This window comes from Cervus elaphus, chromosome 20, assembly GCF_910594005.1.
Source record: "Cervus elaphus chromosome 20, mCerEla1.1, whole genome shotgun sequence".
Classification (NCBI taxonomy): Eukaryota; Metazoa; Chordata; class Mammalia; order Artiodactyla; family Cervidae; genus Cervus; species Cervus elaphus.
In genome coordinates, this window is record NC_057834.1 from 38,048,107 (window position 1) to 38,065,421 (window position 17,315).

A 17,315-nucleotide genomic window follows, 5' to 3' on the forward strand; every position below is an offset into this window, starting at 1 on the left:
TGGTTCATCTGTAAAGTGAGAGAGTTGAATGTACTTTTCTAGTTTTGACCTTCTGTCCTTCTAGGAAAGAGAAAAGAGAACATCAAAGCACATATATTGAATTTATTGGCCTTCGACTATGCTCCAAGTACCTCCCTGGACACCGGATTACTGCATCAGAAGCGAGAGTCAGGATACCTGATTCCATCTGATAGCTGTGTATCTTTGTAAAAATCATCTACCCAGCTGAGCCTAAAATGTGTCCTGTATAAACCGGAAGGTATAATAGCCATTGTCCCATAGAATTTATTGTAAAGATTAAAAAAACAAACAAACAAAAAGCCACCTTTGATAACGTAAGTGAAAGCATTTTGTAAGGAGTGTATTATACACATAAGAATAATTACTATGGATTGAATTCAAGACTACCTTCACTTTATTCAGGAAACTGCACTATTTGTAACCCAGGATTTCTCTTTCTTAAATTTTATGAATTCTCCATTTCCTTGGTTGCATATTCCAGGTGTCTTGCAGTGAGTACTGTCAACTTAAACCACTGAACCTTAAACTCCCAGTGTTGTTTTGAGTAGGATAGCTCAGTGGACAGAGAAAGCAAGCTAGTGCCTTTAAATATTTTTGCCAACAACGGAAGTACTCGCGCTTTCGCTTCATTGTGCCCTAAAATAGAATGGCGCCTGGGCTGGGAGCGTGCTCCTTGACACCCCGACGCGGCGCACCGCGACCCGGGGACGCGTTAGTAAGTGGCTGCCGTTGTCTGACTTCCGGTGATGAGGGAGCTGAGCTTCCGCGGGAGCGGGCCGGCTGGTGAGGGTGCGGGCTGTGTCCTGTAGGGCGGGAAGAGGCAGTGTGGAGCGGACGTCCGGGCGAAGGGTGTTCAGCCTGAGGCGGTCGGGTCTGAGGGCTGGTGCGGGGTGCGTGACAGACGTTGGGGAGTGAAGACGTCTAGCTGGGAGTGGGGACTGAGTCAGCGCTAGGCGCTGAGTTGAAAAGCGCAGTTTGTACCACTTTGTGAAATGTTTGCCCAGGAGGGGTTCGCGCTGGGGCTGCCTCGGTGTTTGCATTCATTCACCCTGCTGGTTTGACTGCAGTTCCCGAAGAGGGGGCCTCTTTAAACCTCTTTTGTGTTTGAAGTGCCTGAGCTGATCCCTACAGGCTACTGACTGAATTGTAGCTGCCTTTCTTCTTTACATCCCCCGCCCCCCCAAGCCCCGCCTTTTTGGACCTCATTGATTTATCTGCAATATGACTTGCCTAAACTAATGCCACGATCCTTAATTCTCCCTTACCATTCCCTTAGCAGAGGAATCTTTACTTGTTAATTCAACTGTGATTATCAAGATATGGACAAAAGTTCATTTGGTCTGGGCTGGGGAATCTCTCCCAGTGTCCTGGAGAAACGGAATTAAAGCAGTTTAAAACTAACCTTATAGTTCAAGCTCTCAGAGAGCACTTTTATGTTGCCGTCCTCTAGTCCAGGTTTTCATCTACTGCCTCGGTAGATGGGCATTCAGGCCTTACTTGAACATTGTTAATGATGAAGAACTCACTGTAACACAAGGCAGCATGTTCTATTCTTGGACCTATCTTATTGAGAATGAAGTTTTTTGGGGTAGTTTTCATATGCTCTTGGTCCAACCTGCATAGAGTATGCACAAAACAGGAAATTCACACACTCATTCATTCATTCAGGGAACAGTAGTTACTGATAGTCTCCAATAGGGCAGATATTGCTGAGTACTAGGGGTACTCATTGAAAGAATCTTTTCCCTCAAAAAGCACATAGTTTGTGGGGGACTGGTGGGAAAGAGCCAAGAAGCAATCATAAAAGTGGTACGTACAAAAAAAGAGGTTTGCAAATAGATGCTATAAGAACATATGAGAAGTTAACCTCCACTTTAGGTTAGTGTTGCCATTAAAGTGTGATAATTGGAATTGAAGTCAGCTGTTCAGAAATAACATAGTGTACACAAAAGTTAGGAATCTCTCTTGTTTTCAATACAAAATTTTTGTTAATATAGTCTAACCTTTTTAAACAACCACACTTTGCTTTTGGATTCTTTTTGTTAAGGGAAATACCTGTTTATAAAAGCAACAATGAAAAAAAAAAAAAAGCAACAATGGCAAACATTTATTGATCTAGTAAATTACTATTTAATGACGGAAGTGCTATTTTTATTTCATTTTGAAGAAATGAAATTCAGGTAAAGTAACTTATGCAAGGTCACAAAGCTTATTTGGGAAACAAATCCAGATGGTCTGACTCCACAGTTTGCTCTCAACATCACGCTATCCTACCTCCCTGATGGTAATAGTAATAGCTAACACTTACTAATCATTTACTATTTAATTCTTATAACAACTCCATAAGGTTAGACAAATTATTATCTTTTATAGTTGAGGAAACCAGAATTTGGATAGGTGAAGTCACTCAGGCAAGATAACACACTGATCAGTAATAGAGTTAGGATTTGAACTCACGCATTCAGCCTCTCACTTCCCACCTAATGGGAGATTGCATTTGGTGTAAAATACAGTGTTCATGTTTGAAATTGAATAAGTAAAAGTATACCTGAGGGAATTTATTACCATTAATTAATAGGAAGGTGATAAGAACTTGCCTTTATCCTTTCAGGATGGAACAAAAGTGGGACTTGGAAAATGTTGCCCTGTAAGAAGAGAAGAACTACGTTGACAGAGTCCCCACAACATCAGGGCAGCCAGGAGGAAGATGACTTAGACCTTCAGTTAGCTGTTAAACCAGAATCTGACCAAGTTAAAGACCTGGGGTCAGTGTCCCTGTCCTGGAGTCCAAGTCATGGCAGAGCAGCTGACCTTGACGTGCAGGTTGCCAGAATTCAGCTTGGTATGGAGGACCCATCTTTGAGCTCTAGGATGCTCACCGACAGCACAAATGTTGCAGTTCTGGAAGCTGTGGATGTGGCCATCTCTCAGGAAATCACCCTACCTTCCTTGGAGTCTTCTTAGCCTGTAAATACACACATTGGTAAAGGAAAACTTCAGGCCACTAGCTCAAGGAGAGGGAAGAAAATTACACTCAGACCTGGGTCAGTTACTCAAGAAGACAGAGGCGATCATCCTATCGCAAGGGAACTTTTTTCAGAAAAGCCTAGTGGAGAAGTCAAGGAAGAAGGAGGTAAGACATGGAAGATCTTTGGCTTACATTTACCTTGTTAGTACCAGCTTGTCATTGCACTCTCTGCAGTGCCTTTACAAAATAGCATTTCTGAAAGGGGATGCTGGTTGGGTTTGGAATTGGAGCCTTATCTTTGTAAGGGTTAGCACTGAACATTTTGAATGGGTAGAAACTTTCTTCTCCCCTCCATTTCCTTGATCATCTTCCATAGTCTTTCCTTTTTTTTTTTTTTTTTTTTTTAAGGTTTCTTTATTTGGTTGTGGTGTGTCTTTGTTGCTGCACATGGGCTTTCTCTCGTTGCAGAGAGTGGGGGCTATTCTCGTCATGTGCAGGCTTCTCACTGCAGTGGCTTCTCTCACTGTGGAGCAGGGTTCTAGGTGTAGTCAGTAGTTGTAGCACACAGGCTTAGTTGCCACGCAGCTTGAGGGATCTTCCTAGAGAAAGGATCAGGAACCAGTGTCCCTTGCATTGCAAAGTGGATTCTTAACCACTGGACCACCAGGGAGGCCCTCTTTCCTTCCTTTTTATCTTTTCATCATTTCTGTAGGGATGAACTATGTATGTCTATTGATATTTGGTGGCTGTTTATGAAGTGGGCCTTGAGGAGGGGCAGCAGCTATAAGGGAAAGACAACTGCCTATGGCATTTGGTAAGGCTCTCCAGAGATGCCATAACCCTTAGGCCCTGAAGGATGAACTGTGATTTGATGCAATGGTGGCATGGAGTTTTCTTAGCTGAAGAACAGTCTGAGCAGAGGCAGGAGAGGTAGTTAAAGATGACTTCAGAGTGTTAGAGTGTGTTTAGATTGTGATGGGCTTTGTTTTTTATGCTTGAATGTTTGAACTTTTCCTGAAGGTTATAGCTCACTAATAAATAAAAGAAGCAGAAGGCATACTTCTGACCTCAGAATGTTTATAATCTAGTTGGGAAGAGAAGACACAAGCACCTAATTCATTTGGTGCAGTTTAAGACAATATGTGATTGAATGGAAGTGAGGTACAGGTAATTAGGATTTTTGAAACTGGATCTTGGTGGATTGATAGAATTTGATGGTTTAGGGTAAAGGAGTGGAAATAGAATAGCATTTTCTACAAACACGTAAAACTGCTGTGTTTGTATGGGAGCGTAACACTGTTTCAAAAAGAAAGGATAAATTCAGATTACTATACAGAGTCATGCTGTTATGCCTTTGAGACCTTGTAAAGTATTGATGTAGGATGTTGGTAGTAAGGATAGAGAAGAAAGGGTGTGTCTTAGAGACATTAGAAAGAAAGAATTAATGTTACTCAGAGACTGATAATATTTAATTTATCTGGGTTGGGGGATGGTGAAGCATGCCCTCGTGGGGAGTTATTTGAGGGGTTAAAATGAGTTCAGCTTTAGATATGCGGAGTGTGAGGTGACATTGGGGCCATCAGGGAAAAATAGAAAACTGAGATTGAAGTTTGATAAGAGGTAGAACTAAAAAAGTTTTGATTGTGGTTCTTCTCATGGAAAGGAACATGGCAGAAGATGATAGAGAAGGGTAAACTTGAGAAGTATCAATAATAGTGAAAGTCACGGAGGCAGGAGAGTTTTAAGTGCAGGTACTTTATATAAAACTTAGTGACCAAAAAAAAAAAAAAAAAGTTAGTGACAAAGGAGATACATTGATACCTGAGAAAAATATTACATTTAAAGGTTGATCTTTGAGAGTAGATTTAGGAGAGATTTTGGGAAAAGGAAATCAAATGATGAAATTAAAGAGTGAACGATGAAAGTCCCAGTGATAATTTGTGCAGTGGAGTGAAAATGGAAATAGCTAGTCTTGCAACCACATGACTTAAATTTTCTCCTTGGCTGTGGTGTGTTTGTGACATGAAGACCAGAAGGAATGAAGAAAATGCAGAATTAGAATGCTAGAGACGGAATGTGAAACTAAGTAGGGGTTCAAGGGGGTTTAATTGTCAGTTAATATCCAAGAATAGATAAATAAAATAAAAAATATCAAATGTAGATAAAATAAACATGTTTGTTTTAGTATTATCAGTAATGCTACTACCCCTCATTAATCTGGATAATTGAAAGTTGATTCTCCCACCTTGTAATACTTCTGTTAGCTGTATGTACAAGTAATACCACCATCTCAGTGGCTCTGTGGTAAAGAAAATCTGCCTGCCAGTGCAGGAGATGCAGGTACGGATCCTGGATCAGAAAGATCTCCTGGAGAAGGACATGGCAACCCACTCCAGTATTTTTGCCTGGGAAATTCCATGGACAGAGGAGCCTGGTAGGCTGCAATCCATGGGGTTGCAAAAGAGGTGGACACAGCTTAGTGACTAAGCAAATAATACCAGTCAAAGAAGTACATTTTGACTCCCTTTTACCACCACCCCGTCCACCGCCCCCCCCCCACCCCCCGCCAAGTAACATTATTTGGTCAAATAGACATGTCACATAAAAAGCAGAAAGGAAGAAAGAAGAAAGATTGAAAATTCATATATGTGCATTTTGGAAAATATTGAAAAGTTGAAAGAAAAAAATAAAAATCACTGATAATCTTACTACTCAGAGTGAAAGTGAAAGTTGCTCAGTCATGTCTGACTCTTTGCAACCCCATGGATAGTCCATGGAATTCTCCAGGCTAGAAATACTGGAGTGGGTAGCTGTTTCCTTCTCCAGGGGATCTCCCCAACCCAGGGATCAAACCCAGGTCTCTCGCATTGTGGGCAAATTCTTTCCCAGCTGAGTCATCAGGAAAGCCCAAGAATACTGGAGTGGGTAGCCTATCCCTTCTCCAGGGATCTTCCTGACCCAGGAATCGAACTGGTGTCTCCTGAATTAGCAGGTGAATTCTTTACCAACTGAGCTACCAGGGAAGCCCCAGAGTAATTGCTATTATAATTTAGTGCCTATTCTTTTTGTTGTTTTGCTTTCATTTAAGTAACATTTTGGTTTTTTGATTATGATTATGTGGGGGAAAAAGCAGAAAAACATTTAGGTTATTCTGAAGTATCAGCATTGTGTTACAATTGATATACACTGTTAAATTATGTTTCTAGGCTGCAGGTGTTAGTGATTAAACCTTTCTCTGGATTGGTGTTTATTCTCACAGAATTTTAATTGTTCTTTTAAAATTGATTTACATACCCTAATTTCTCCTTGAGTCTTTTTTTCTCCTTTCTTTGTCTTCTAAAAATGATTAACTTAGGTAGATTTCAGCTTACAGTCAGTTGGTTTTTACAGTTTTCAGCTAATTATTTTCATGTTACCAATTTGAAGCTGTAAGTAAATTACTAGCAGTAAGCAAATTACTTCTTGGATTGATCCCTTGATCATTATGTAGTGTCCTTCCTTATCTCTTGTAATATTCTTTATTTTAAGGTCTCTATATGAGAATTACTATGGAATGTCTTTTTCCACCCTCTCACATTCAGTCTATATGTGTCTCTAGGTCTGAAGAGTGTCTCTTGTAGACAGCATGTATATAGGTCTTGTTCCTGTATCCATTCAGGAGTCTGTGTCTTTTGGTTGGAACGTTTTATCCATTTACATTTAAAGTAATTATTGATATATGTGTTCCTATTGACATTTTCTTAATTGTTTTGGATTTGTTTTTGTAGGTCTTTTCCTTCTTTTGTGTTTCCTGTCTATAGTAGTCCCTTTAACATTTGTTGTAAAGCTGGTTTGGCGGTGCTAAATTCTCTTTTAACTTTTACTTGTCTGTAAAGCTTTTGACTTCTCCATCAATATTGAATGAGATCCTTGCCAGGTAAGGTAATCTTGGTTGTAGGTTTTTCACATTCAGTACTTCAGATATAGCCTGCCATTCCCTTCTGGCCTGCAGAGTTTCTGCTGAGAGATCAGCTGTTAATCGTATGGGGTTTCCCTTGTGTGTTGTTGTTGCTCAGTTGCTAAGTCGTGTCCGACTGTTTGTGACCCCACAGACTGCAGCATGTCAGGCTGCCCTGACCTTCACTACTCAAACTCATGTCCGTTGAGTAGGTGATGCCATCCAACCATTTCATCCTCTGTCTCCCCCTTTTCCTCCTGCCGTCAGTCTTTCCCAGCATCAGGGTCTTTTCCAATGTGGCCAAAGTATTGCAGCTTCAACTTCAGCATCTGCTCTTCCAATGAATATTCAGGATTGATTTCCCTCAGGATTGACTAGTTTGATCTCCTTGCTGTCCAAGGGTCTCCAAGAGTCTTCTCCAGCACCACCATTCGAAAGCATCGATTCTTTGGTCTCAGCTTTCTTCATGCAGCTTTCTTCATGGTCCAACTTTCACATCCATACATGACTACTGGAAAAACCATAGCTTTAACTATACAGACCTTTGTTGGCAAAGTAATGTCTGCTTTTTAATATGCTTTCTAGGTTTGTCATTGCTTTTCTTCCAAGGAGCATCTTTTAATTTCATGGCTGCAGTCACCATCTGCAGTGATTTTGGAGCCCATGAAAATAAAATCTGTCACTATTTCCACATTTTCCCCATCTATTTGCCATGAAGTGATGGGACTGGATGCCATGATCTTCGTTTTTTGAATGTTGAGTTTTAAGCCAGGCTTTTTCACTCTTCTTTCACCCTTACCAAGAGGCTGTTTAGTTCCTCTGCTTTCTGCCATTACAGTGGCATTATCTGCATATCTGAGATTGTTGATCTTTCTCCCGGCAGTCTTGGTTTCAGTTTGTGGGTTATCCAGCCAAGCGTTTCACATGATATACTCTGCCTATAAGTTAAATAAGCAGGGTGACAGTATACAGCCTTGATGAACTCCTTCTCCAATTTATTTATTGCTTTTCACTTGCTGCTTTTAATATTTTTTCTTTGTTTTTATTTTTTGTTAGTTTGATTAGTATGTGTCTTGGTGCGTTTCTCCTTGGGTTTATCGTAAATGAGATTCTCTGTGCTTCTTGGACTTGATTGACTGTTCTTGACCATGTTAGGAAAGTTTTCAACTATGATCTCTTCAAAAAATTTCTCGACCCTTTTTCTCCTCTTTTCTGGGATCTCTATAATTCGACTGGTGTTGTGTTTAGTATTGTTCCAGAGGTCTCTGAGACTATCCTCAATTTTTTTCGTTCTTTTTCCTTTATTCTGCTTTTCAGCAGTTATTTCCGCCATTCTATCTTCTAGCTCACTTATCTGTTTTCTACCTTAATTACTTGAGTATTGATTTTTTTCTAGAGAATTTTTAATTTCAGTAATTGTATTGTCTGTCCCTGTTTATTTTTTAATTTCTTCTAGGTCCTTGTTAAATGTGCTCATTGATTCTGTCATTTTTTCCATTCTGCTTTCGAGGTTTGGGCTCATCTTTACTATCATTACTCTGAATTCTTTTTCAGGCAGTTTGGCTATTTCCTCTTCATTTATTTGGTCTTGTGAGTTTTTACTTTGTTCCTTCATTTGCACAGTATTTCTCTATCTTTTCACTTTTTGGTAAGTTACTGTACTTGAGGTCTCCTTTTCCCAGGGTTTAGTGTTGTGTTCCTCCTTCGTTTTGGTTTCTGCCCTCAGTGGATGAGATTGGTCCAATGGGTTGTGTAGGCTTCATGTTGGGAGGGACTTGTTCGAAGGGAGGAAGGAACTTAGGTTAGTAAGGAGAATAGGTGAGATGAATCAGCTATGGGAAATGATTTGTACACTGGCAGTGAGGGAAAAAAAGAAAGACTAAGTTGTGTAAAAACTGCAGAATAGGGAGTTCCCTGGTGTTCCACTGGTTAGAAATCTTTGCTTTCACTGCTGTGGGCCTGGGTTCAATTCCTGGTCAGGGAGCTAAGATATTGCAAACCTCGTGGCATGGTCAAAAAATAAATAAAAGATATAATCTTCAGAATAAGTGTGCTATATTGGAATAGATTCTTATGGGGCTGAACATCTTAAATATTCTTTAGAGAGATGAGTTCACGGTTGGGAAAAAGTATCTGAAACATTTTCTTTTCCTAGAGGAGGCAAATGATGACAATCCGGAATATAATTTCCTGGAAGAACTTGATGGACCAGATGCAAAGGACTTCCGCACTGACCGGGCAGTAAGAGTCACCAGTGAGTCTGTGTGTGTTATGAGTCCTGCTCTTGACTTTTCCACATCTAGTTTTGTGTACTTTGCGGATTTTTGAGGGTGAAGCTTGTAGCCCACTTAGATTAAGACATTTAAGTTTCCTCTACCATTTATTTCTATAATTCTTTAAATTTACATATATATTCAGGAATCCTTTCAGTTACTCATTTATACACCCCACAGTCACGTATTGAGTCCAGTATTTGGCAGCGATTGTACCGAAATGAGTAAGACATGGCCTCTGCCTGTAGGATGTCAGCTTAGCAGGGGGATACAGACAGAAACAGCTACAGTACACAGTGATAGGAGCTATAATAGCTTGTGTATAAGGTACCCTGGTGGCCTAGAAAAGGGTATATAGTGTCCTATGTATACTATGGCTTAGGGAATGATTCACAAAATGAGATGTTTCATCTTAGTTTAGAAGGAGCAGTAAGAAATTTTTGGCAAATGGGGCCAGAGAAGGATATTGCAAATAGAAGAATGTCTGCAGACCATGAAATTATGAAACAACAATACATGTGTTTCGAAAATAGTAAGTTTGATTTAGTTGTCTGAGTGAGTGATGATAGGAAAGTTAAGCAGTGTTCAGGTCTTGAACCTTAGATTTGATTTTTGATCTGTCAAAAAGGAGAGCTCAAAGAGTTTGAAGCAGGAAATCAGTAGGAACTGACTTGGATTCTAGAAACATCACTTTGATTTAATGCCAGTTTAATTTATTGATTTGGTGGGTGAAGAGAACAAGATTGGAGGCATGGGAAACAGATAACTTGGCTTGAGTCATTTTTAAAAAAATTATCCCATTGCTAGTTTGCCAATAATGGGTAACATGTTTCAGGAACTGTTGATTTGTATCCCCTGTCCTGGGATAGTAAACACCACATGGTGCAGGTAAAACGTTGGCTGTTGACAAGGTTATGAAGAGAGCTTTATCAGTATGCCAAAGTGTTTATTATGTACCTAAACAATGCAAGTCTTTGTCCAAAGAGAATTATGTGAGCACAGTCCTTTAGGACTTACGTTTTGTTTTGTTGCTTTAGTTTATCTTTCATGTCATTTTTGAGATTAGAGTGCCTTTTTTTAATGAAGATCTTCCATTTATTTTGTTATGACAGTTAAAGTTAGAGGAAGAATCAAACAAAAAGTGTAAAAAGGCTGGAGGATTCTTGCAATAAAGTAAACCAGAGAAAAGGAATGTTATTAAGAAAATCATAAGGAAGACAACTACATTTGTAATACTGTATTTATTGATACTGTAAGTTTATGTTGTCTGTTTACAGGATAAATCATCTGTCATTATATTAATATTGTCCTATATGATACAGAAGAGTGTAGGCATATGTGTCAACTGGACATGAAAAATGAAAAGGTGATGTGATAAAGAAATTTGTATTTATTTACTGGTATAAGGATTCATGCATTGATAATGAAGAAGCAACACTATGATGGCTTGGTGGTAGCCTAGTGTAATTGATAGGATTGCTTCACAGTACCCTGCCCTATAGATGAATGAATTGTTACAGAAATTTTATGGCATACAGTATTATAGTCCTTAAAAAAACTAAGATTGTGGCATCAGGTCCCATCACTTCATGGCAAACAGGAGGGGGATAGGTGGAAGCAGTGACAGATTTTAGTTTCTTGGGCTCCAAAATCACTGCAGATGGTGACTGCAGCTATAAAATTAAAAGATGTTTGCTCCTTAAAAGGAAAGCTATGACAAACCTGGACAGCATATTAAAAAGCAGAGACAGTGCTTTGCTGACAAAGGTTCGTATAGTTAAAGCTATGGTGTTTTCAGTAGTCATGTATGTTTGTGAGAGTTGGACCATAAAGAAGAGTGGGCATTGAAGAATTGATGCTTTTGAACTATAGTGCTGAAGAAGACTCTTGAGAGTCTCTTGCATGGCAAGGAGATCAACCCAGTCAATCTTAAAGGAAATCGACCCTGAATATTCATTGGAAGGTCTGTTTGCTGAAGCTGAAGCTTCAATACTTTGGCCTCCTGATGCAAAGAGCCAGCTCTTTGGAAAAGACCCTGATGCTGGGAGAAATTGAAGGCAAAAGAAGAAAGGGACAGCAGAGGATGGCATGGTTAGATAGCATCACCACTCAGTGGACATGAGTTTTAGCAAACTCTGGGAGATAGCAGAGAACAGGGAAACCTGGCGTGCTGCAGTCTGTGGGGTTGCAAAGACTCAGACATGACTTAATGACTGAACAAAAGTAACATTGAGTCAATATTCATGTACAGGATTGTAAACATTATTACATTTTAAAAAATATGAGAGGCTGATACAAGGTTTCTCTGATTACAAGAGAGAGGCATACTACAGGTAATGTAACTCTTTGAAAGCAAAGTTATACATCAGTAATAAAGCTAACACATTGTTAATTTTATATTAAATATCACTTTATGTAAGGGTAGGCTATTCATTTCAGTATAAGTCTTGCCCATGATGTTCTAATAGTTAGGCAATGATAATGATGATGACACAAAAACATCTTATACAGTTCTTGCCATACAGTTATTAGATTTTCACAGAAAGACACACATATATACACAACAGGTAAGTTTATTAACTGTTGGCATGGTGACTATTTACTGTTAATTAAGTAGAAGTGGATCATGAAAAATGCCTTTATCCTCCTTGTCTTCACATTGAGTCAGCTGAGGAGGAAGAGGAGAAAGAAGGGGGGTTGGTCTTGCTGTTGCAGGGGTGGTGAGACAGAAGAGGTGGTGGAGGCTGATGAGGAAGCAGAGAATGTGACATTGTGGAAATACATCGTAATTTTTGTCTGACTTTTTTGCTTTTTCATTTCTCTAAAAATGTTTCTGTGTGGTACCAATCCGTCTCCCACCATGTGCTTTGGTTTCAGAGTGTGTATCATGAAGTCTCCATGTAAAAGAAATGAAAAAAGAGTCTTGAATAATCAGAACTCTTCTGCCAGATTGTCTTATATTAGTTTGTCTTATATCAGTGCTCATTGGCACTGGTTTGGAAGCACTCACCTCCATCAAGTCATCTTCTGTTAATTCCTGTGGTGTGGTGTCTGTTAGCTCTTGAATTTCTCTAAGATCCAAAACTTGAATCTCTTTACCCCCATCTTTTTGGGGCCATATTCACAATCTCTTTCATGATTTCCTTGATTGGCTCTGTCGTAAATCCTGTGAATTCATGCATGGCTTCTGAACACGGTTTTCTCCAGTGGGGATTTGTTGTTGCAGGTTTGATGGCTTTCTTGGCTTTTTCCCTAAGAGTGTTGGCATCTTCCATAGTGTAATCCTTCCTCCAGACTTACGTGATGTTCTCTCCATAGGGGCACTTGTGTATTGGTGATAATCCTTTCCATAGAATATCATGTGTAGGCTGATTCATGTCAATGTATGGCAAAAACCACTACAATATTGTAAAGTAATTAGCCTCCAACTAATAAAAACAAACAAACAAACAAAAAAGAATATCATGTATAATGCACCTTTAAGGTCCTTATGACCCCTGATCTAAAGGCTGAATTGGAGACGGGCTTAGAGGCAAGTAGACCACTAGATGCCTTCAGTGTTGAATTCATGGGGTTCTGGGTTGCCAGGGGCACTGTCTGATATGAAAAGAAGCTTAAAAAATAAGGTATTTCCTGACTTCAGGGACAAAGCATTGATGGAACCAATTCAGAGAAAGGGCCTTCTTTTTTTTTTTTTAATATCCAAAGACTGGTAGCTTCTGTTTTATCTTTTCCCTTCAAGGCTGGGGCGAGCAGCTTTATAGAGAAGGGCAGTCCTGGTCATAAACCTGACTGCATTTTCACAGAACAGTAGACTTAGTGTCTCCCTTCCTGCCTTACATCCTGGTTCTTGCTTCTCTTTCTTACCAATTAATGTCCTTTGTGGCTTTTTTTCCCCCTCCTCCAGATTAGGGCATTTTCATCTGCACTAAAAACCGATCAGGCAGATACTCCTTCTCCTCAATGATTTTCTTAATGCCATCTGGGAACTTGTCTGCTGCCTCTGCATTAGCAGAGGCTGCTTCTCCTGATATCTTGACAGTTTTTAAGCCAAACCTCTTTCTAAAATTATCAAACCATCCTTTGTTGGCATTAAATTCTCTAGCCTTATGTTCTTCACCTTCCTTTTGCTTTAAGTTGTATAATGACTTTGCTGTTTCTCAAATCGTCTCAGATAGGTATGTCTTTCTTATAGCAATCCTCCACCCACTTAAAAGTTGCATTCTCTTTTTTTTTTTTCATTTTAACAGTTTTTAATGAAAGCTGTAGACAAGATGACTTTATTCCTGCATCTTCTCAATTGTTTCTTCCTTATATTTGCCCTTGTCCTTTCCTACTTGATAAAAAAGTATTTTGCAAAAAGCGCTAGGTTTTTGCACCTGCTTGCATAGCTTCAGCTATGGCTTCATGAATTTCCTTTTCTTTTTTACAAAGGTCCTTAAACTGGCTTCGTTTATCTTGAAATGGTAGGAAATCACAGCTGCAGACTGCAGTCTCTGGTACCTATCAAGCAATTCAGTGCTTCTTGGGAGCACTTCCCAGCATCACTAGTGGCACTTCGTATGGGTCCCATGGTTGTTATTCAAGGTCTGTGGTATTGTGCTAAACTTGATGAAGAATACTCAAGAACTGCAAGAGATCACTTTTTACTATAGTATGCAATCACAGAGTTTGGCAAGCTTCCCGTGGTTACATATGTTTTCTTCCCACGTAAGCATTTTCATGGCCTCTCTGATGTGGCCTTTGAATCTTTTTGGGGAACAGGTGACAGGGAGTTCATCAGTTCTGCAGATAGTGTGTCCTACTCTCAAACACCTCCTCAGTTAACGTTTTCCTTATTGAACTTGAATCTATCTTTTGTATTTCTCTTTTTGTCCATTGTTGCTAAGAATGTGATTTACCCCCAAATGTGCATAGTATATTTCTTTTCCTACATTTTTTTCTTTACTGTGCTAAACATACCAAGTTTCTTTAGTTCTCTACATTTCAGACTTTCCACACTTCAACCCCCAAGTTAACCTTCTTCTGGATTCTAGCCTTTGTTTTTAAGAAAATTTCTCCCTCATTACATTTTATCATGAAACTTTTCAAACATATGGAAAAGTTGAAAGAATTGTACAGTGGACACCCATATTCTCACCACCTAGTTTCTATAGTTAACTTTTCATATATTAATTATGCAGCTCTTCACTTATTTCTCTATCCATCTCCTAATCTTTTTTTTTTTTTAAGCATTTCATAGTGAGTTGTAGATATCTAAACATTTCATCATACGTATCATGAATTAGGGGCTTCCCAGGTGGTGCTTGTGGTAAAGAACCCACCTGCCCATGCAAGAGACATAAGATACCACAGGTTCAATCCTTCGGGAAGATCCCCTGGAGAAGGGAATGGCAACCCATTCCATTATTCTTGCCTGGAGAATCCCATGGAAAGAGAAACCTGGCGGGCCACAATCCATTGGTTTGCAAAGAATCAGACACGACTGAAGCTACTTAGCCCACATGCATCTTGAATTAGAACTGAATATTTGTTTACAGTTTTTCTTTTTAGGTATGTTTATACACATTATTGTATAGAAATCTTAAGTGTACTATTCAGTGAGGTTTGATGAGTGAAACCCCTAACAAGATAGATATTTATCACCCCTAAAGTACCTACTGACCCCTCAAGATCAGTTCCCTGACCATTCTCTCAGGTGCAACCACAGTTTTGTTTTTTTCTATCACAGATTAGGTGTTTGCCTGTTTTAAAACTTCATGTAAATGGAATCATGTAGTATGTGTTGTGTTGTGTAAGGCTTCTTTCACTTAGCATGTTTCTGAGATTCATGTGTATTGCTTGTATTATTTAATTTCTTCCTTTTTATTGCTGAGTTGGATTCCAGTGTAGAAATATACCAATTTGTTTATTTTTCATCAATCCCCAGTCGTTGATGGACACCTAATTCTTTCTAATTTCTGTCTGTCTTGAATAAAGATAGTTCTGAACTTTCTTGTTTTTTTTAATTTATTTTTTAATTGAAGAATAATTGCTTTACAGAACCTTGTTTTCTGTCTGACATCAACATGAATCAGCCATAGCTGTGCATTTGTTCCCTCCCTCCTGAACCTCCCTCCCATCTCCCTCCCCACCCCACCCCTCTAGGTTGATACAAAGCCCCTGTTTGAGTTCCCTGAGACATACAGCAAATTCCCGTTGGTTATCAATTTTACATATGGTGATGTAAGTTTCCCTGTTACTCTCTCCATACATCTCACCCTCTCCTCCCCTCTCCCCTTGTCTATAAGTCTGTTCTCTATGTCTGTTTCTTCATTGCTCCCTTGCAAATAAATTCATCAGTACCATCTTTCTAGATTCCATATATATGTGTTAGTATACTATATTTAACTTTCTCTTTCTGACTTACTCTGTATGATAGGCTCTAGGATCATCCACCTCATTAGAACTGACTCAAATGTGTTCCTTTTATGGCTGAGTAATATTCCGTTGTGTATATGTTCTCTTGTTAGTTTTGTGAACAAATGTTTCATTTCCTTCGGTCAGCTCTCTAGGGGAGGAATCACTGGTCATACAGTAGCTGTATATTCTGAGAAATTGCCTTTTTCCAAAGGTCTTTTATATTCTTTTTAGAGTTCCAGTTGATTCATATCCTCATAAACATTTGGATTTTAGCTTTTTAATGCCCTCTTAAGAAGGGCTTTTATAGAAATGATCACAGTCCTCTAGAATTGATCTGAAGGCCAACCAAAAAAATTGAGGCCTTTTTCAGATTAATTGTTTTTAAGCCATGTTACCTTTTTGTGCACTTAATAAACTGATTTTTGAAAATCCTAAATGTATGACTTGTTTATCCCTGTTCCGTTTCATCCAGTTAATTTGAGAAAACTTAGAATTTCGAATCTGTCATTGGTTGGTTTGGTGATTCCTTCCAGCTTTGTATCATTTACAAATTTGAAAAGTGTGTTTTCTGGGTGTTTTCGGTTGTTAATGGCATTGCTGGTCCAAAGATAGAGTCCTTTGACACATTACTGGAGACTTCTCTCTTGACTCCATTCAGTAGGATAGGCCAGCAGACTATGAATTTATCTCATAAAATCATGTAGGACTTCCCTGGTGGTCCAGGGGTCAAGAATCCACTTACCAATACAGGGGACATGGGTTCAGTCCCTGGTGCGGGAAGATTCCACATGCATTGGGGCAACTAAGCTCATGCGCCGCAACTGCTGAGCCAGTTCCCTCAAGTCTGTGCTCTGCAACAGGGGAAGCCACTGCAGTGAGAAGTCCATGCCACCACAAACTAGAGAGTACCCCCTGTTCTCCGCAACTAGAGGAAGTCCGCACACAGCAACAAAGACCAGGGTGACCACAAATAATAAATAAATTTTAAAAAAAATTGCCTACCTTATGTTTTTGTTTGTTTTCCCTCTAGAATTTAAGCTTCATTCATGAGAGTTTCTGTCATATATCTGAGCATCTAGAACAGGGATTAAGGCATATAATTGTTGTTCAATAAATGTTTTTAAATGAATGAGTGAATCATGGATATTAATACATTTGAGGATTTTGTCAAAAGCCTTGCTAAAAATAACTCTCTTTGTTTTCCTGGAATTCCCTGTATTGCAAAATGAAACAAGTGTGTGCCAACAACATACTATTTGGCTTTTTTGCAGAAAAGGACATGAATGAACTGATGGAAGAGTCGTTTGAAACTGTGAGTAGTGATCTTTGAACGAGAACTCTGGACACGAAAGATGGATTCTCCAGCAAGCTCTGTCCTTTGGTCTCAGGGCCTTTCTCTCCAGAACAGTGGTCTGACCAGGTCTGACCAAGCCATTCCCCTGTCAGTCCATCCAGGAGAGAATATAGTGACAGGAGAATTTTGGTAACTAATGAACTTTGAATATCCATATCTTAGTAATGTTTTCCTTACGAGCTTTTACATAGCATCTTCAACTGTCACATCCTTAAAGATTGCAAACTAATTATAATTTCTTTTTTCATAAATTTCTCTCTTGAAAGATAATCTGATCATTTTGAGTTATCCATGCTCTGTCTTTACCATTACAAGTTGACCAAGTGAGAAAGTTTTTTTCTGGCATGAAAATTATGCCAT

The 17,315-nt window shown here is 39.2% G+C and overlaps 2 protein-coding genes across 2 annotated transcripts in view; one reads left to right on the forward strand and one right to left on the reverse strand.

The window, feature by feature from the left end:
• SYT11 (synaptotagmin 11) overlaps positions 1-17,315 on the reverse strand; it is a 75,432-nt gene that overhangs the window by 20,559 nt on the left and 37,558 nt on the right. The window lies entirely within an intron of this gene.
• Positions 681-17,315, forward strand: part of LOC122677288 (GON-4-like protein) — a 37,652-nt gene continuing 21,017 nt past the window's right edge. The window contains 4 exon segments of the mRNA XM_043877245.1: positions 681-804; positions 2,633-3,154; positions 9,082-9,180; positions 16,873-16,913. Coding sequence (XP_043733180.1) covers positions 768-804; positions 2,633-3,154; positions 9,082-9,180; positions 16,873-16,913 — 699 coding nt within the window. The 5' untranslated portion in view covers positions 681-767.